The sequence below is a fragment of the Brachionichthys hirsutus genome, chromosome 15, assembly GCF_040956055.1.
Source record: "Brachionichthys hirsutus isolate HB-005 chromosome 15, CSIRO-AGI_Bhir_v1, whole genome shotgun sequence".
NCBI lineage: Eukaryota > Metazoa > Chordata > Actinopteri > Lophiiformes > Brachionichthyidae > Brachionichthys > Brachionichthys hirsutus.
The window spans coordinates 12,109,897-12,130,451 of NC_090911.1; the positions used below are offsets into that span (position 1 = coordinate 12,109,897).

At 52.1% G+C, this 20,555-nt stretch overlaps 1 protein-coding gene across 1 annotated transcript; it reads right to left on the reverse strand.

The window, feature by feature from the left end:
• Window positions 1-8,094: 8,094 nt before the first annotated feature.
• On the reverse strand, window positions 8,095-11,579 carry LOC137904650 (Krueppel-like factor 6). The gene is given in 6 exon segments (XM_068748853.1): window positions 8,095-8,235; window positions 8,421-8,517; window positions 8,520-8,543; window positions 9,393-9,522; window positions 9,524-9,970; window positions 11,456-11,579. Coding segments are annotated over 6 exon segments (852 nt in total). The 5' UTR covers window positions 11,558-11,579; the 3' UTR covers window positions 8,095-8,183.
• Window positions 11,580-20,555: the final 8,976 nt, after the last annotated feature.

The following is a 20,555-nucleotide window of genomic DNA, read 5'->3' on the forward strand; positions in this document are numbered from 1 at the left end:
CGCAGCTGGAAGGGAACCAGCGTTATGTGAGAGCAGCGAGGCGCTGGGGGGGGGTCACCTGCATGTAAAACAAGCGCACCCTGTTCTTACCGCGGGAATGAAAGGACTTTCATCATCACCGGAGCAGAAGTCAGGAATGTATCTGGTATTGGTTGAGGATTCATCCATTATCGGAGTAATTGATCCACCTGAGGGGCGTGGCTTATCCAGATACTGCTTCCTGTGCTCTGCGTCACACGGCGGGAGCAGGAAGTCGTCGGCGTCCTGATGGCGTCTCGCTACACGCTGCCTGCGACCTGCGGCGCTAACTCAACCCGGGTGTCGGGCTGAAGGGAATGGCTACCCAGTCACAACGGTTACCATGACGATGAGCTGTCGGTGACGGCTTGGGCGATCCACGGCCGCTGTGGTCGTACGTCATCCTGGGGCTGATTGGGTGAGACCAGAAGAGGCGGAGCCTGGAATCCTGAGTGTTAAAGCTTCTGTGCAGGAACTTTCTGTTTGATGTTCAGCGGCCGGCCTCTGAACAAACCTCCAAACGGCTAAAACTCCCCAGAACCCCCCCCCCTCTGAAGTTCTGCCAATCCAATTAATTCCACAGATGTTTAATTTTTTTTCATTAAACCGACGTCCACTTCTCAATCAGACTCTTCAATGGCGCCGGTCCAGACGCAATCATCGCTCAGACAGAGCAGCTCCACAAACCGTTATCGCCCAAAGTGCAGTAAGTTCTACGCATTAACGCCGGGATGCTCAGAACGAGAGGCTGCGCACCGGTTTAGAACATTCTCTGAGAACATCTTCAAACATTTCCAAATTCAGGCCATTAATAAAAGAATCATTCTGGCAACAAGTGACGAGCGTCATGAGAGTCTCACCTGCGCCTTTCTCATTCTCACTGCGTTTTATTTCATTTTAACCGCGTTTTGTATCATTTTAACTGCATTTTGTATCATTTTAACTGCATTTTGTATCATTCTCACTGCGTTTTGTATCATTTTCACTGCGTTTTTATTTAATTTTAACTGCGTTTAGTATAATTTTAACTGCGTTTTGTTTCATTTTCACTGCGTTTTATTTAATTTTAACTGCGTTTTGTATCATTTTCACTGCGTTTTGTTTCATTTTAACTGCTTTTTGTATCTTTTCACTGCGTTTTATTTTCATTTTCACTGCGTTTGGTATCTTTTCACTGCGTTTTATTTCATTTTCACTGCGTTTTGTATCTTTTCACTGCGTTTTATTTAATTTTAACTGCATTTAGTATAATTTTAACTGCGTTTTGTTTCATTTTCACTTCGTTTTATTTAATTTTAACTGCGTTTTGTATCATTTTCACTTCGTTTTATTTAATTTTAACTGCGTTTTGTATCATTTTCACTGCGTTTTGTTTCATTTTAACTGCTTTTTGTATCTTTTCACTGCGTTTTGTTTCATTTTAACTGCTTTTTGTATCTTTTCACTGCGTTTTGTTTCATTTTAACTGCTTTTTGTATCTTTTCACTGCGTTTTATTTCATTTTCACTGCGTTTGGTATCTTTTCACTGCGTTTTATTTCATTTTCACTGCGTTTTGTATCTTTTCACTGCGTTTTATTTAATTTTACTGCGTTTTGTCTCATCTTCTCACCACTGCCCCACCAGCAGATAATCAAACCTCTGGGCTAAAAATAAAAGCAGGCGGCAAATACACCAATCCATCCATAATAATCCAATCAGGATTAAATATCTTCTCTGACGAAAAGTCACAAGGACTTTTATTCCTTTTCCAAGTCGGATAATTTAATTTTCATAAAAAGTAATAATGTTTAAGCATCTTAAACAGTCCATTAATCACACCCAAGAGATGAAGGGCTGGAGAAACAGACTCAACGGGAGACAAAAGACGGGCGATCCCTTCAGACGGTTCTCCTTTACAGACTCCATGAGAAGTGATGCGTCGTAACTAGTTCTCAGCCTCATAAAATCTGTTTCAACAGGAAATCCAACGGGTTGAGGAAAGTCTCCGGTCAGCCGACGATGGGAAGTCGAATCGAAGCCTTTCCTCTCCTTCACGGCACAAACTTGAACGAAGCCAGACGTTAAAACACGTCCCAGAAAAACGTCCCAGAAAAATGTCTTTCTCTGCAGCAGAGAACTTTTTTTTGTGATCTTTCACAGCGAAAAACAAAAGGGTTACGCCGGATAATGAAATATTTAATGACATCGTGCAAAGCCGGAAAAATAAGGCGGTTCAGACCCGGTTTGCGTTTCGACAACACAAGATGAAACTTTACGTCTCGTAGCGAGGAGGAGAAACGAAGTCGCGCCTCACACAATCAGCCTTTAGCTTTCTGTTCTCATTCACTCACGAAACTGAAAGTCATCTGCAAGTCAAATGAGCAATTTAGCGATTAGCTAACAGTCAGTCCAGTCCAGCCGAGGCTCAAATGCAGTTTCTATTAAATCAGTGCTTTGTTTTTATTGGGCGATATGGAATTCTGCTGCATTCCACACACACACACACGCACACACACACACCTACACACGCACACACACATTTTGCTCTGAATATTAAAATAATTGGCAAGATATGGGAGAGACTGCATTTTGCTGCTGAGCCTAATTAGGAATGAACATTTTCAAAGCTGCCAAACAAGAGTAGACAAACCGAAGGTGCCCTTTAAAGAATCTGCGGCTTCATTGTAACGTGACACCGAGGATGAGGAGCGGCTGTGACAGCCGAAGAGCAGGAAGCTAACGTCAAAAGTTAGCTTCCTGCTCTTCCTGCAACACGGCGGCGGCGAGGCATCCAGGGAGATCGATACGTTGAGGCTCGCTTCGATCGCCGCGGAGCTGTGATGGAGCACCAGAGGTCAAAGGTCGCCGCGTGCATTGACCTCTAACAGCTGAGGACCATCGGAGGTCCAGTCCTGATAGATCAATGATACTTTAACGTCAACATGCTAGCATGCTAACTCCCTGAAGCACTGTATGCTATGCCAATTCAAACCAGCGGGACGAGGAGGAGGAGGAGGAGGGGAGATGAAGAAGGGAAGCAGAGTGGTACCCGTTGTTCACAGAGATGGATCCTCCTCCAAACGCAGATCAATTAGGCAAAGAAACGCTCCAGGAGATGAACATGCTCTGGATGGAGCAGCGTTCCCCCCCCTCCCCAGTCTACTTAAAATTCACACCAAACAGAGCTGCGATTGGCCTATAATTACAGCATCAATCATTATTGATCATTGTCACTGGAAGAAACGACTCTCAACATTTTGAAGAAATTGGCCCGAGTTAAAAAACAGCGAGAACAAAGCGGCGGCCGGCGTGCATTCATCTGGAGGACGCTGGAGAACCCCAAAGGGGGGTGGGGGGCTTTCAGAGAGCAGAATTCCAACTCCGGGCTCGGATGATGCTTTTAGTGTGTGTGTGTGTGTGTGTGTGTGTGTGTGTGTGTGTGTGCGTGTGTGTCTGTGTGCGTGTGTGTTCCTGTTGCCTGCAGGCTGATACTGATGCGTCTGTGATGATGCAGGAAATGAGCTTTTATCACAGAGACGTTGATAAACCGATCGCTGGACGCTGATCATCAAAGCGCTCCTCGTTTTTCTGTGCTGGGGGGGTTTGATTAAAGTTCGTTTTGTTTCAGCATCTCGCCGATTCCTCCTCCGGCCGCTCTGATCCCCGTTATCTTTGTTCTGACCTTTAATGTGGGCTCAGAGGACAAGACGTGAGGGCCGTGCCCCCCCCCCCCCCGTTGGCCCCTCACCTGTCGTCTCGGAGCGTGGCTGCTGCTGCTGGAGGCGGTTCTGGCGCAGATGCCGAGCGAACTTCTTCACACTTCCTGTGGTATTAAGACATGGAGCGTCTCCAGTGTCCCACGGGGGGGAGGGGGGGGGGGGGGGGGGAGGAATGAAAAATTCAACAATGAAAGCATAAAAGCAGCCGATGAGGGGATGCCCTTAAAACCCTTCCATGTGTGTGTGTGTGTGTGCGTGTGTCTATCTCCCTCATGGAGCTGCTTTGTAGTTTTTTCCATTCCTTTTGCCAATTAGCTGGCAGTTGTTTTATTATTCTATTTCAAAACCTCAATCCTAAAAAGAGTGAGAGAGAGAAAAGGAGGTGGGGGGAAAAAAGTTCATCTTATTAATACACCAGAGCATCGTCTCTGCCCCCCCCACCCCCCCACCCGGGCTGCACAACCTCCGGAGGTTCACTCGGAATACCGGGATGATCCAAAGGCATGAAGATGACATGTATTTACGGAGCCACGCAGAGGGACGGACAAATATTAACTCTGTGGCTAACATGCTAACATGCTAAGACCCCCCCCCCCCCCACATCTCAGCCGGGTTTGTTCCTCTCTTTGCTTGGCAGGCTGATGCTAAAGCTATAGCTACCTGTAGTGAGCCCGAGCCCCCCCCCCGGAGGCGCTCAGGTGAAGGCGGTTCCTGATGTTCAGGACTCCCTGGAATGTCTCCCGATCCTGGAATACCCTGTTTATCCGGCTTTGGAATGGGTTGGTAGTCTCATCGCGTCCAATGAGGATGAGGATGATGATGAGGATGATAAGGATGAGGATTCATCAGTGATTTTACCTGCCTCACATGCTATAGGTGTGTTTTTCCACTGGCAGCCAATCAGCAAGGATTCTTTTTGGGGACTCTTGATACCTGTATAGTAGCTCCTCCCACTTTTTGAATATTTTACGAGACCGATCGTATTGATCCAATATCTCTTGGAATCTACAACTTTTTCAAAATGAGCCTGAATTTTCAGGCTGTAATTGGACTTTTGGGAGCAGAGTGTCTTTTATCTGAGAATGCTGGGGGGGGGGGTTGGGGGGGCGCTCTGCATTGGTGTCTGTTTGTTTTGCGTATTTCCGGGGAACGCTGTCCGGACAGGGAAGATGAGGATGGATGGGATTGTAATTACTGAATGGAGATATCCACACACTGTGAAATTAGAAAAGGCTGCACGAGAACCTCCCACGGGCTCCGCCGGTAAAGAGAGAGTCGTTGTCATGGTGACGGGTGGGTTTGAACTGGCTTCACAAGCCTTCAGGGAAAGAGGTGCGAGTTTTCCTTTCACTTGTGCCGATGTGTGGGGGGGGGGGGGGGCTCGGAAAGGTTTGCCGTGACCTCGATGAAGACGGTGACGGTCCCAAGGGCAACATTTCAACAGGGGAGGGGTGATCCGCCCCCCCCCCCCCCCCCCCTCCCGAGTTCACTTTGGGCTGGTTGTGGTTCCTGACAAGTTCTAATTCCATGTGGACACGAGATAATCCTGCGTGTGTGTGTGTGTGTGGGGGGGGGGCAACATTGGAAGCGAGCCACCGATGACTGCATTACATAACCAGAAGCTGGAGACCAGGAGGAGGAGGAGGAGATACAAAGTGCCCTGTGAACAGATAATGGCCTCCTTTTATCAGGATGCCATCGTAATGAGCTCCTTCATCACCTGAGGGAGGGGAGGGGGAGTGAGGGCGCACGGGGGGGGCATCCATCAGGCACCAAATCCAGTCTGGCTAGATCTGCAGCCCCCCCCCCCCCCTTTTCGTCACTGTCCATCTGGATACCGGTCGGACAAGCCATCAGCCGCCGCCGCCGCCGCTGAAGGATCTCATTCCATCGATCAATACTTTGCTGTTCTGGTTGCTGTATGGATGCCAATAGATTGATCTCCCCTTCAGCATGAGGGCAGTGAACCGATCCCAGAGGAGAGCTTCAGCACCCGACACCCGACACCCGACACCGGACCCCCGACGAAGCGCTTCAGGCGGCGCCAAAACAAAAATCAACCCGTTCTGATTTTACACAAAAAAACAAAACAAAATTCTGGATTTGAGTTTAAAAAAAAGTCTTGGAGGAGGAACCGGACCGAGAAAATGGTTCAAAGCCCTTCTGGGCCGGACATCAGCTCATTGCTTAAATGTAAATGGGACGGCTGCCGCGGAAAAGAAATGCAAAGGAAAGGAAAACCCACACGGAGATCCAATAAATTCTTTTTATCAATTTTCCAATAAAAAATACATTCATACAGAAACTATTTTACAAAACAATTTCAAAATGAAAAAAAAAATCTCCTTATGCCATAAAATAAACAAAAATAGAACGTCATATTTCATCTCCACATTTAAAGATTCTCTGGATAAAGAGAGGTCAGGTCTGCGAGAAGTCCGGGAAGGAAAAGCAAATTAAGAGCCGAATACCTGTATGAAACTATTCCCGCCTTTGTTTTCTTGAGAGATGATAGGCCACAGGTGATGCCTTTTAAACGTACATCGGCCTCTCCATCCTCCAGTCAAATTAAACAGACAGAAGCGAATCAGAAATGGAATTATTCGGCCGCTCGTCTCAGAACACACTGCACTTGTTTTTTCGGGGATTTTTGGTCCCATACTCTTTCAAAATAGAAGCTTCCTTACAGAACGCTCTTCGTTTACATGTAAATCTCTTTGTTTATTTCTCAGTGTACGGACTTCGTTTAATGGCGGCCTGCCTCACCTGTACAGGTGTCGAGTTACGACAGAGCGACGGACATCGCCGAGGTTTTTACGAGAACTTAAAATCAGCGAAACCTAAAAATAAAAGCAGACGACGTGACAGACGTGCATCGGATCAGACCTCTCCGCCTGCAGCGGGAGGCGGCCCGACCGGTTCGGGGGGGGGGGGGGTCGGATCATGGTTGTTTAAACCAGGGATGAGTAAAGACGGCGGCTCGCCCTGAGAACTCGTCCTCCCAAAAAGCAAACATGGAAAACAAACTCGTGATTGGGAACGTCGTCTTCGCTTAAAGACTCTCAAGCACGTGCTCCTCAGCTGACGGGAAGTACCATAAGCCCCGCCTTCTCCAATCGCCGACACGCGCCGTTTGTGAGAACATTTTCCAAGACTCCGTACCGGCGACATCGGCGAGTCGCGGCGCCGTCTGACCACAACAGACACTACATAGTAGTCTAGCCTTTAAAGCGCTCTCGGACCCGGGGCCACGCCAGGGGGCGGGGTTTCGCCGATAGTCATGTCGTCGGCAGAATAATGCACGGACGTAGGAACGGCGGCCGCTACGGATCTGATCTGAGTCGTAACTCTTCAGGAGTCGGGACACACGAGCGAAGCGGCGAGGGTTTGGATCAGAGCCTTTATAAAGCAAGTCAATAACGCACTCGTGTGTGTGTGTGTGTGTGCGTGTGCGTGAAAGAGATCCGTCACAAGGCCACTTACATAAGGCATCAGTAAGGTCTACAGTGCATTTACAGGTAGAACAAAAGAGAAGAAGAGTGAAGAAGAGGAGAATCTCTCCATCCAACAGGTTGTTGGTTTAGTGGTATCCCCAAAAGAACAGCGAAACGACGGCCTTACGTTTCACTACACGACCGAGTACATGAAGGAAGCGTGTTGTCCTAGAAGCAAACCGGTGCGCGACCCCCCCCCCTCCCCCAGAGTCCCATGCAACTTCTGTTAAAATGGCAATTACTGTGTACAACCGTAGTTTCTTTGCTTTTCTTTTTAGATGCAGACATGATGGACAACAAAGTGAGCTTTAGAGCGTGTGTTATTGAGACAGGCGACGTAATACATTGCACGTTGAATAGCTGCACTAAACAAGTAAACAAAAAAAAAAAAAACACCCCTCATGTTTGAATAGGGAGGTGCAGTTTCACCCCCGGGCAGAAAGGGGGCGCTCTCTAGAAAACCAAACTCCAGTAGACAACCTCCGCAGCCGACAGACGCAAACAGCACAGACAGAACTCTTGCATTCATTCTTAAACCACATCTTAAACCGCCCCCCCCCCCCCGCCCCCCCTCAAACCTCCCAACGCCACAAACGCCATTCATTCGCAATTCCACGATCGGAGCTCCATCCGTTCCGCAAAGCCGGCACAGTCAGGAGGAACGGCGCCCCGGCTGGAGTCCCCGGAACCTCCGGGGGGGGGCATCGGACACCATACAGAAGAGTCTCAGTCCAGATGTTTCCAGCTCTCCGAGTCCCCCCCCTCAGCAAAGCCTTTCAAGCGCAATCTCCACAGCGAGGTGTTGGAGGCACCAAGTATGCTGCAAATAATAGCCGGCGTTGCTTCACCCCCCCCCCCCCCATTTGACCGGAACATGGCGGCGCCCCCTGTTGATGCTCCCGGGACACGGGGCCTCGATGATCCCCCCCCCATAGGTCGGGACAATCATCACACTCGACACGGAGGTCATCTTAGATGTGCCTCTTCATGTGCAGCGCCAGGTGGTCCGAGCGGGAGAAGCACCTGGGGGGGGGGGGGGGGGCAGAAAACGCAGTTGTAATAGATGTTGTAACGTTTGATCAATATTCACGATATCGCGCCGTAGGGGACCGTTGAAGTCAAACAAAATGTTTTCCTCCCGTCGGTTCCCCGTCGAGCCTCGACCTTGCTCGCCTCCTGAAGGTCGCCTGCCCTTCGCGGCTTCTCACCTGTCGCAGTGGCTGCATTTGAAAGGCTTGGCGCCGGTGTGCTTCCTGAAGTGTCTGGTGAGCTCATCGCTCCGCGCGAAGCGCCACTCGCAGCCTCCCACGAACACCTGTAGGGCTTCTCACCTGGAGGCAACGGAAGCAAACGTTCACAAGCGGCAGAACGTCGCTAGAAGATGCTAAGCTACTTCCTGTCCCGCCTCCAGCAGGTCAGAACATCGTCAGAAGATGCTAAGCTACTTCCTGTCCGCCTCCAGCAGGTCAGAACGTCGTCAGAAGATGCTAAGCTACTTCCTGTCCCTGTCAGAACATCGTCAGAAGATGCTAAGCTACTTCCTGTCCCTGTCAGAACATCGTCAGAAGATGATAAGCTACTTCCTGTCCCGCCCCCAGCAGGTCAGCACGCCGTCAGAAGATGCTAAGCTACTTCCTGTCCCGCCCCAGCAGGTCAGCACGCCGTCAGAAGATGCTAAGCTACTTCCTGTCCCTGTCAGAACGGAGGCGCTCTCGGAGGAGGTGCTCCAGGAGGGGGCGCTCCTCCCGGAGGCGCTTACGTAATGCTCCACGAAAAGCAAAACAAACCAGAGCCTGTTCCTAATAGGCCCAAACCGTGTGGCCAACGATGCCGGCGGCAAAGGACGCCAGGAATGTGACTTCCTCCGCTAATAGCGCTGCAGCTTGGCAGAGGTCAAAGGTCATGACGGATCAGAACCTCGGATCAGACGCAGCAAATGTCAGATTCCCATCATTTCCGCTTCCCTGTTCTTTTACGGCTTTCCCACGTTGAAACCGGAGAACTGTTGACATGTTTTCAGGATCCACATCCTGTTGGTGGGTGCTGCCCCCCCCCCCCCTGCCCCCCCCCCCCCTGCATGAAGTCACCCTCCTCCGTGTGAACGAGGTCACATTCCTCCCGACTAACTATTCGAAGCATGCCGGATGCTTTCGGCGCTTCCTCCCGCCCGCCGTCGTTACCTGTGTGCGTGCGCTGGTGCGCCTTCAGGTGCGAGCTCTTGGTGTACACCTTCCTGCAGCCGTTGAACTCGCACCTGTGGACCCGCCTCCTGCCGTCGGGCGACGCCTCCCCGCTGGCCAGCCCCCGACCGCTCCGTGCCGCCGGCCCTCATTTTCCCAGGCGAGTGCAGCGCAGTCCGCGTCCCGCTCCACGCCTGCGCCGCCGAGCGCTCCTTGCTCAGCTCGGGCGAGGACGGCGGCGTGCCGATGGCGGCCGAGCCCAGGTCTTCGCCGCCGTCTCCCAGAATGTCAGTCAAGCAGCCGGAGGACAAGTGGAGGACGGCGGAGAGCTCCTCGGAGCTGTCCGAGGCCTCGCTGCTGGCGTCGGAGTTGAAGCCGCCGGCGTCCAGCCGCTGGCCGTCCTGGTTGTCCCCGTCCTCGTCCTCCTTCATGCGGGGGATCTTCGGGTCCAGCTGGTTGGACTCGTCCCCGCAGGCGAGCAGCAGCTTGCTCCACAGGTCCTCCCGGCTCTCGAATTTCAGCTCCGTGGCCGAGACGTAGGGCTCGCTTTGGAGGTACCGCTCCAGTTCCAGGCATGTCTGAGGGGGGGGGGGGGGACGACAAGACAGCAGTGAGTACAGGGAGGGGGGGGGGGGGGGGCAGGAGCACACCGCGTCCCCTCAAACACAGAACGCGACTCCTTATCAGGGGAAACAAAGCGGCTCTTCTACACTGTGGTTATTCTTAGCAGCGGCGGGGGGGGGCGGGACACACACACACACACACACACACACACCAGCGGGCCGCTTCCTTCCTGAAGCAGGAAGACATGACGTCCTCTGGGGAGGATGGACATCTCACCCTAAGGCTGTCCCTCTGAGGACGTATCAAGGAAGATTCCAAGCAGCCAAGCGGTCCTCCACAGGAACAAGATGCTACAATCCAACACGTGCACGCCCGCGTGTGTGTGTGTGTGTGTGTGTGTGTGCGTGTGTGAGAGAGAGCGCATGTCGGATCGGGCATGAGATTTACAGATGCTCCGCAGCCTCCCGCCGGATTAGGGGAGTGCTTGTAGATCTTTTAAACCCATCAATTATTCAACCTAATGTGGATTTAATAATGCATCTGGAGGCATGGCTAGAAATAACACAGTGGGGGGGGGGGGTCCATAAAAAGACCGGCATCAATACTGCAGGAGCCGCTCTGGATCTTTTCTGTGAAACGAAAGAGACAGGCGTCCACAGTCGTCCCTGAGCAGACCCCCCCCGGGGGCCCGAACGGACCCCCTGCAGGCCTGAAGACAAACTTCATCTTCTGGAGCCTCTTTGGGAGTTTCGCCGCCCGGAGGACGACCTGCAGACTCGGACCATCAGAATCCCAGGAAACCCGGAAGTGACAAGGAATGAGGTGCGATGACGTCACAGCCACAGGAGAACGCTGGAGTACTTTGGTAATAAGAGAAAAAGCACTGGAGACAAACGCTGGATGAATCCCAGGCGAGCTTTAAATGCCACGGGGGGAGGGGGGGGGGGGCTTGGCCCGGAGCCCGAACCGATCCGGGGCGCACAGCTCCAAACCCGAAGAAGAATTTCTGTCTGTTCCTTCCTCATATCAGCCTCTCTCTCTCTGTGCGTGTGTGTGTGTGTGTACGCGTGTGTGACAGCAAGCAAGGGTGAGAGACATAGAAGCAGAGAGAGAGGCGCTGCGCGCAAAAACGCACGGCTCTCCATTCAGCCGCAAAAAATCCTAACGGCGTGTTTTTCATTTTCTACCTGCACAGGTGGCGGGAAAACGACTTTAAATAAATGATAAAAAGTAAAAGAAAAAGAAAAGGGAAAAAGAGAAAAGACGCGTCTTTAACGCCGCGGCGGCGTTTCTGCAGCGAACGCACACCGGGACAAGCCGGTGGATCGATTCGAGCGCACCCGACAACTTTGACATTTGCACATCCGCGCCGCAGCTGTCACGGCGGAAGGCAAAGTTCCACGCGTTCCACGCATTCCACGCATTCCACGCGTTTCTGTCTGCACCAACAACCGCGCGCGAGCGCGCGACGGACCCGTCAGTGCGTCGGTTCCGGTTACCTGCTGCCAGTACTCCTCCAGAGACGGTAACGCGGAAAAGTATCCGGTGTCGTGCACAATTTGGAGCTCCTGGAAAATGGAACACATCGGGAGGACGTCCATTTCAGTCCCGGGACGCGGCAGCAAGTCGGAGCGGAACGAAGCCCGGGGGGGCGGAGAAGCCTGCGAGGAGTGGCGCCGGAGTCTCCGCTCCGAGGCGCATGAACAGTCGGGAGCGGGTTCGCGTCCCGCGGAGGGTTTGGAGCGTGTGACGCACGGAGAGCGCGGAGCAGCGAACTCTCTAAAAGTCTGTCAGCGCACTGTAAACTTCCCCCCCGATTCAAAATCACAGACAAACCTGCCCCCACGTGATTACATGACGTTTCGGCGCGCCAACCAATGAGCTCGCAGCGCCGTACCACCCGCCTCCCGGGCCAGGCCTGGCCAATGACGAGGCAGAGCCGGCTCGTCTCGCGCGCCGCGGTTGGGCGCGCGGCGGGAAGCGTCTGCAGCTCCCATTGGACGAAACCGGCGCTATTTTTAGTCCGCTATATAAACCTCCGCGAGCGGAACGAGGAAGTAGAGCTGGTTTCTGATTCAAATGAGAGCCGCAGCTCCTCCGGAGCGGAGCCGGGAAGCGGCGCTCCGGCTCGTTTGGTCGCGCATGCAGCGCACGGTCGTTCGCTGTTGATTCAACATTTGGATTAACGGAGGAGGAGGGGGGGTTGGTTCTGTATTCGTCCTGTCAGGAAAGCATTTAGCTACATGCTAGCTGCGTCTCCCTGTGACGTCACGGAGTTTAATAAACAATCCCATTAGTAGAGTTGCCATAAAGGCGATCAATCAGACTTCAGGGCCCGGTTCTGTTGAGCTGAACCCGATCACCTCTGCCGTCTTTCTGAGTCTCTTTCGGCTTGTCCCGTCAGGGGTCGCCGCAGCAACCCAGCCGTCTCCACTTCACCCTGTCCTTTGCATCGTCCTCCTCGTTTCCTCCAGAAGCAGGAAAGAAGCACAAATTAAAGCACCGGCCCGCAGCGAGAGCTTCTAATAAAGGATCCCAATATGTCTGTCATCTCGAGGATGACAGGCCGGCCTATAAATACTCTCTGGCCCTCCTCCAGAGATGCTTCCTTCTCATTGTGGATGCTCATCCGGCCCACATGTTGAGCAATGCAAACTTCAATCCTTAAAGGTATCAGCTTCGGGGGGGGGTTATTTTGTTAAATGAGGAACCGCCTTGTAATTTGGGTTTCTGCTGTCCGTCAGTCTTCACTCGAATCTCTAGCCATCGATCAGGCTCGATGACCGAGAGCGCCGACACACGCGCCGCACGGAACGCCTGATCGAAGCCACACGTCCAGCTGCACAAGATGTGAGATAAAGTGGAGCTGAGGAGGAACAACGGCGGCTTTGACGAGCTAAAGGCAGGCGATGTGACAAACAACATATTTGGAACAGAGCGCCATTGTTCTGTGCGACGGGCCGCTGCAGCGCCTCCGCCAACCCGAGGCGCTTTTGTTCGCGTCTCAGCTGTGGGGCGCATTTGCAGAACATCACATTCTGTCATGAGTCTGGAGTTCAGGGACGGGAACAGATGATGAAGCATCGAGGAAGACTCAGTGCTGACCTTAAACGGTAGTGGAGGACAGGAGAACCATTTCAATGAGCAGGGAACCAGCTAGCATGGCTAGCGGCTAACTGAGACAGCAGACGCTTTCATCTCACGGCCTCCCGTCACCATGGAAACTCATTTGTCTGGGCCAAGTATTCACCTTAAAAAGTGTCTGAAAACTCCTGTTATTAACTTAAAATGTTTTAATCCATCAAAAAAAAGAAGAGATTTTAAGAATTTCTGGTTTTATTTTGCGGCTCGATTACAATTAAACCCTGCCCCCCTCCCCCAGGTGGGGATGAGAATTGATAAGACCGAGACGATTCCAATTCCATTTTCAATGCCGGCAGACGGAAGGTGTGACGCCGACGCCATGTGACCTTGACGCCGACCTATAGGAAGACAGCATCACCACCAGCTGCAGATCAAAAAGTGCATCGTTTAAACCGCTAGCTAACAGGCGCTAACACATCCCCGCTCTTAGCGGCTCAAACGCTTAGCAGGCTGAGGCTAACGTGTGGAATATGCTCCGAACGTTCACGTGTGGGCTGGAACTCACGTTTAATTTAAACTTGAGACGCGTGCAGGCCCGCCAGAATTCCCACAGCGTTTCATCGTGGTCCGACTTGACCCAAGCTCACTCCCTCACTGCACTTGTGACCTTTAATTGACCTTTAATCACTTTGTGCATTTAGCATTTCAGGAGAAAAGTCATCGGGATCGAATTCCTGCGCTTCTGTGGGTTCGCGGCGGTTGAAGTCATCCTGCCTCTAATGACAGGATAGCGTGAGTCACAGCGCCGTAAAGAATCAGAGCGGCGACTGATGCTGGCGCTGATGGGTGTGGGATGCCGGCCTGTGACGCGATGTAACCGTGGCAACCAAATAATGAGCGTAAACAGCGCGCAGATCAGCTGCGGCCGTCCGGCTTGTTTACGAGCCTCCTGTTCCGCGCGCGTTAGCGGATGCTACGCTACACAGACGGATGTGAACGCGCGGAGCAGAAAGCCTTTCGTAAAAAGCACAGGAGAAAACAAACTGTTCGTGCTCTTTTAATTAGTGGACATTCCAGCCGATAAGGACGGGCTCTTAATTTGCAGACTGAGACTGGCGCCTGATTAAAAATCCCAGGCTGCCATTGGGCTAAAACAGGAGTGGGCAAACTTTTTGACTCGCGGGCCACAATGGGTTCTAAAATTTGACAGAGGGGCCGGGCCAGGCTGGAGTGTTTTTGTGAACTAATATAAATGACATGTAAAACCCATTACATGAAAGGATTTGGCCTTTTATAGGGAGCTTTACAGGGAAAGGGGGAAAATGAATGAGGTTTATAATAACATTTTATTTAATGATATTATTTTGACAAGTTCGGTGGGCCGTATTACAAAGCCTAACGGGCCGTATATGGCCCCCGGGCCTTAGTTTGCCCATGTCTGGTCTAAAAGGTAACCCGCATCAGGTTGTTGTCGTCGTCGTTCCGTTTGGTGGCGTCACATTTAACCAAATGTTCAAAGTGTCGCAGAGAAAACTGCGTCCAAATCTCGCCTGAATGCGAAGACGCCAGAGACTCTGAAGTTAATGTAATCGCTTCTCTTCATCACATGTCCCGGTGATAGCGACTGAGGATGAGATCAGAATCATGAGACTTCGGTCGTTAATGGGATTCCTGTTTACACGAGTGAACTTATGACAGGAGCGCAGCCTTAGACCCTCGGGGGGGACAGACGGCGTCTTTCTCCGCCGTCAGCTCACAGGTCCTCATCAGCCATCGGCGACAAACCAGGACGGTCGGGCGCGCTCCCTGGGTGAGTGATAATATCACAAATAAGAACAGAGGCGGTTCCGGTTACTGGACAAACATTTAAAGCGTGACTGAACAGAAACCTCGGCAGCCGGTCCCTGTTTTCCATCCCTAGCAGAGAGAAGATGCAGCCGTGCCATCGCCGTTTACCTCCTCAAATATCGAACCACGTGAGGAGGCTATGCTATGCTATCTGCGGCGCTAAAACGTGGGCAGGGTTGCCAGGTTTGAGCCGCATGCAACTCAAAAGCAACCGCAGAACCACAGGTGGGCCAGAAACCGGCCCGTGGAAACAAACACACATCTCAACCCAAGCTAAGCTAAGCTAAGATAAGCTAACATAGAAACATTAAACTTGTTTCTCGTGCTCAAAAACAAACACTCTTCCCCAAAAGCCTTGAGTAATGAGCTCAGTAATAATCCTTTTCAGTAAAGTCACCTGGATAGAGCAAACAAACATGTTTAAACACAAGGAGCAAGAACCTCCTCATCCTCTTCCTCTTCCTCCTCCTCCTCCTCCTCCTCAGCGCCGTGCTGTTAATCAGGAGGGAGGTGATGTCATCGATCCTTGTTGTCTTGCCTTTAAGTCTGAATAATCCATCACAAAGCACACCTGGATAAATCAATGATTTATTAATGAATTCTGTGTTTCCGATCGGCTGCTGCTGTCCGGTGTTCCGGCCCGGCAGCCGATCCGATCCTCATCCTTGCATTCTTATTCTTGTTCTGAGCTGCGGTGTGATCGAATCACGTGACGAGGAATCGAGGGTGACGTGAGCATTTAGAACCATTTAATCAGATGGATTCGGATCAACTGCGTTAGCCGGGTCGGAGGGAGTTACCCAGAATTCCACCCGGTGTCTCCCGCATCCAGGGGGGGCTTCATGACCGGCGGTAGCGTGTTAACTGTCGGTTGGAGTGTTGCTTTGTGGACGGCGGCGTCTCCTGGGGACATTAAAGGCAGCGATGGAGGAGGAAATGAGGGCACACAAATGGATAGGATGGGGGGGGGGGGGCGCCTGCGTTGCTCGGCGAGGATGGAAAGCTCTTAAGTGCCGTAACACGCGATGATGCTGGTGACATCATTGTTAAATGTGCGAGCCCCAGAGGCTTTCTCCGCCGTTATGACACCGTGCGGAGGGAACCGCCGCGCCGATCCCAACGACTTCCTGCTCAGGCAAACAAGTCGATTTGGTGACTCGTGACCTTTTAGCAGCTGATGGCTGCCTCGAAGCAACAGCAGGGAGCGGCGATGTGTTGCCGGGCAGGACAGGAGCACTTTATTTATCCTCACTAGAATAACAATGTCGGCTCAGGTTCCCCTTGGTTCTGTTACGGAGGTTGTTACGGTTCTATACTGGCAAAGCAAGACCAGGTAAGCAGGACGCAGGTGGGCGGGGGAGGTCAGGTGATCGGAAAAGCTGGGAAGGGGTTACTGCAGGGCGGGACAGAGGGAATTCTGCCGTCATGGAGTCAGCTCTCACATCCTGATTGAATCAGGAATCCCCGGACTGAATCCCGTGCGAGGGCCAGGTCACAGCTGACTCTGAGTCATCTTCTCGAGACTTGCTGCTGCGTGGAAACAGACAACAAACAAACAAACACAACAAATGTTGGATGTCTGACCGTGAATGAGCGGATGCGGCGCTCCCGCTGGTCGGCGAAGGGTTAACGGGCCCTGCTGATGAGGGTGTTTGAGTTAAAGCTGGTTTTGTGTGGCTGTCGCTGGCTTTAGATTGCACACGGAGGGGCTTTTCTTACTTATACCTGGAGGTTCTGTATCCATGGAGACCGGGGGGGATGCTCCCGCTGATACGAAGCGGCGCTGAGCGATGATGTTGGAACGAGAGAGCGAAGCGTAAATTCCACCAGACCGCGTCGGCTAAATGTGTGAGATGTAAAGATGAAGCATTGATTTCAGTTCAGGAGCGCCGGCGTCATCATCAGCCGGCGCCGAGGTCAGTTGTTTCAGCTTTGCTCTCGCTCCGGAGATTTATCACCTCTGGTGAATCACGGGGGGGCGGGGGAGGGGGAGGGATAAATTGAGCGCCGCTCCTTGGTGGAATACAGAAGACGCTGCGCTCCAAAGTGAGACGTACGAGAGGCTTCAGCCGGCACTTCGGGGCCGTAGGATGGAATTTATGGCACAAAATGAAAATGGCAACTTATCAACAATTATCATTATGGAGGGTTAGCGTCGTGGTTGGGAATGAGACGGCGTTCCAAAAGAGACGCGTTGCATGAAGGGCAAGCTTCAAATGACAACCTGTTTCCAATCTGTTGCATCTGAAACTCGCGGCCCGCGGGCCATTTGCGGCCCCCGGGATGATCATTTGTGGCCCCTCAGGACAACATGAAAGTTTGGCTTTAATGCTTCAAAAAGCGCTTTTTTTTTTTTTTTTTACAGCGGACCGTCCTAATGGTTCCAGTAATAAAGACGAGCGCCGGCCATTCCAGCGGGACGGGCTCAGTTTGGTTCCCCGTTACCGGCCCCGCCCTTACGACGGACGGCCGCCTGGTGCGGTCGGGGTCTGCTCTTCATCATGCTCCAGTGGGATCAGACTGTAAATGTTCCGGGGTCACGTGACCTTATTCCTATACAGCTGCAGCGTTTCAATCCGACAGACAGTCCCAGTAAGTATCAGAATTCCAGAGTTGCGGTTTTCCCAATCAAGATGGAAGCGGAGCTGCTGAACGAAGAACGATTTGTAAGCTCGCTGAAAGCTGCACGGAGAGCCGAGGAAACACATCCTGTTGTTCACCGGAGGAAGGAAGCGCATCCTGCCAATGGGAAATGGCAGGTGACACGGATCAACCGGCAGGAAAAGCAGGCGGTGGGAGCAAACAATGCAATGGGGGGGGGGGCTGGACGGCGTGCCGATTCCTTCAGCTTTGCCGCCTCACTGAGGACTCCCCGGATCGCCTCCCCGTATCTCATTACTGTCCCTATTGGCCTCCAACTGGGAGGTCCGGCACGCCGAAGGCGCGGACGTCATCATCATCGTCTTTTCCCGCCCTCATCCTCCCACTTGGCCCCACCCCAGCAGCTGCGAATGTGATGATGGGCGTGAACCGCCCCCTGTTGCCCCGCCTCGTCCCTGAATTCAAACAAACAGGAAGGTGCCTCCTCCCTCGCCGCTCCGAGGGGGAACCGGCCGCGGATCGGCATTCCACATCCTGTCCGACACGCAGAGGCGGGGCCTTCTGATCAACGATAATGATTCTGCAAAAGCGACCTGCAGTGTTTGAGTGAAATAATAATTGTAACTGCGGGAGAATTCAGCAGGAGGCTCCTGAGTAAGCCTCGGAGGAGCGTCCCCGGTGGGCCGGGGGCCGGGGGGGCCCAGACTCACGGATTTATGAACGGTCTGTTCGGCTCCGGTCCAAAACCAGAACGCAGTCAAATTCCCCGACAATGTGCCGGAACTGGGAAACTGCCCAATAGCGCTGGCAGAATAATACATCCTTTGGCATCTGCCGCGGTCATATTCAGATTACATGCATATTCAGATTACATGCAAATCACGTTAGAATCTCCAGATAGCTGTTTGTAATGGAATCCCTCCAAAGTGAAATCCTTCACGCTTTTTCCCCGACGCCGCCCCCCCGATGTTTCAGAGGACGGGCCACGTCACTCCTGCTAACACAAAGCTAGCAGCTAGCCTCCTGGTTTGGGGGGGGGAGTAATTTTGGAGAGACCGTTGCAGGACAATGCCCCCCCCCCCCCCCCCCCAGTTTAAATGCTTGTTTTAAAACGCGGCAGCGTTCTCCAGCTCACGTGACAGAATGAATCACTCGTCTGCAAACAGAGGACGGCGGCGCTGCGCACACAAGCTGTGGGTTTTAATGCTAGGGTGATGTCGGCCATTTGTGAGTCACTCTGTCCTTAAACATGAAGCAGCAGCAGCCAATCAGGTAACAGAACGGTGTGTGTTTGGATGTATTTTTAATCTGTTGCGATCGTCCTTACTGTTTGTGTTTTTGGGTCATTGTGTGCCCCCCCCCCACACACACACCCACCCACACAGGACGGGGTTATACTAGTCTAGTTTGAAAGTTACTCGAGTACTGAGTAACATTTACCGTGTTAATCATCCAAAGCCATGCCGACGGTTCAGTCATGTGGCGTTACCCACAATGCAGTGTGGCGACGGTGCCAGAGGCTTGCTGGGTCAGTCTGCCACCGGAGCCTCGTGTTGACTCTCGCACATTCTCTAAGGTGTCAAACGCTCAAGATGACAAACGCCAACACCGGCCGCGCTCCGCTCGATTTTCATTTCCCTTTCGCTCCGGAGGACGAAGCTTGGAAAACAGACGCTAACACAAAGCCCGCAGGTAAAGGTTAGCGTGGCGTTCCGTGTTAAATCATTTTGAACGAGTGTGTGTGTGTGCAGCATGTGGTGGATGGATATGGATGGCACACAGGGCGGCGCGACACCGGTGGCGGGATAATGGCGGGCGCCTCAAGCTGTTCTCACACCTGCCATACATCTAGCGCGTTCACTTTACGTTAACATTGAGGAAAGGGCCCATAAAAAACACACAAATGCAGCGTCGCATATCCTGCTGATGACACACACACACACGCACACACACACACACACACACACACACACAGAAACAAACAAATGAACCATTATCCTTCGGAGCCCAATTAGACGGTAAATGGGAGCTAAGCTGTTAGCGAAGGAGAGCAAACAACACGCGATTGGGCGACGGGAGCGAAGGTTCAAGTTAACGCTTAAGATGCTTCTCTTTTATTAACACAAAGTAATCGTAGTCACGTTCCCTCACAGCCAATTTAGGTACGAGTTAGTGTTTCGTGGAAAGTCTCACCGTCCATAAAACAGCTTCCCGCCCCTCAAACTAGTCAATCGAGCCTTTAAATCACAATTCATTTCCCCAAATTACTGCTTTGTGCACTCGGGGCTCGCTGCAGAAAGGTTCTACATACCTGCATTTTTGTTTTCTCTCCAACAAACAATTTCTGGGCCCAAATTAATAAAGAAAACATTTTAATTTCTCACAAAAATGTTCATGAATCAGAGGTCGTACAGCTGGAGGAGAAAGACAGACGTCATCAGCCAAAAGTCGACGCAAGTGTTAACAGAGGCGGGCCGACGAGAACTGCGTTAATGTGTGGGCGGAGCCAGAGAAAATGGGTGGAGCCCGGTTGTAGCCAGTTCTCTACTGATGGATCCATCGATCTTCTTCTCATGACCGAGTCGGGCTCACAAACCCAAAGTCGCATGTCAGGGGGCGTCGTCCTTCAGCTGATGATCTCATTAGGAGGTTTTCGGACCCGAGCCTGCCAGAAGACCCGAACGTGCAGTTGGTGCGCGGGGACTGGCTGTTCGGACTGTTCGGGGTGTTTTACTCCTGCAGGAGGAGCTGGGGCAGCTGGAGGAGGGTTCCGACCCGGTTCTAATCTGTTCCATGAGAGAACCGCTGTTGTTGTAGTAGCGAGGCGGGCCAAGCCAAGTTCTGGCAGAGTTTCCCCGAGGACAAGGTTACATAATCCTCCCCCTCTCGTTGTGGAAACAAAACGTCTCTCTCTCTCTCTTTCCCTCCCTTCTTTTTGCCTCTGTTTTTCTTCTTCTCAGTCTTAAGACCGGTATGATTGAATAAGCAGACAGAAGAGTAGAATAAACACACACACACACACACACACACACACACACATTCCTCTGGCGTCTGAACTCGGTTACT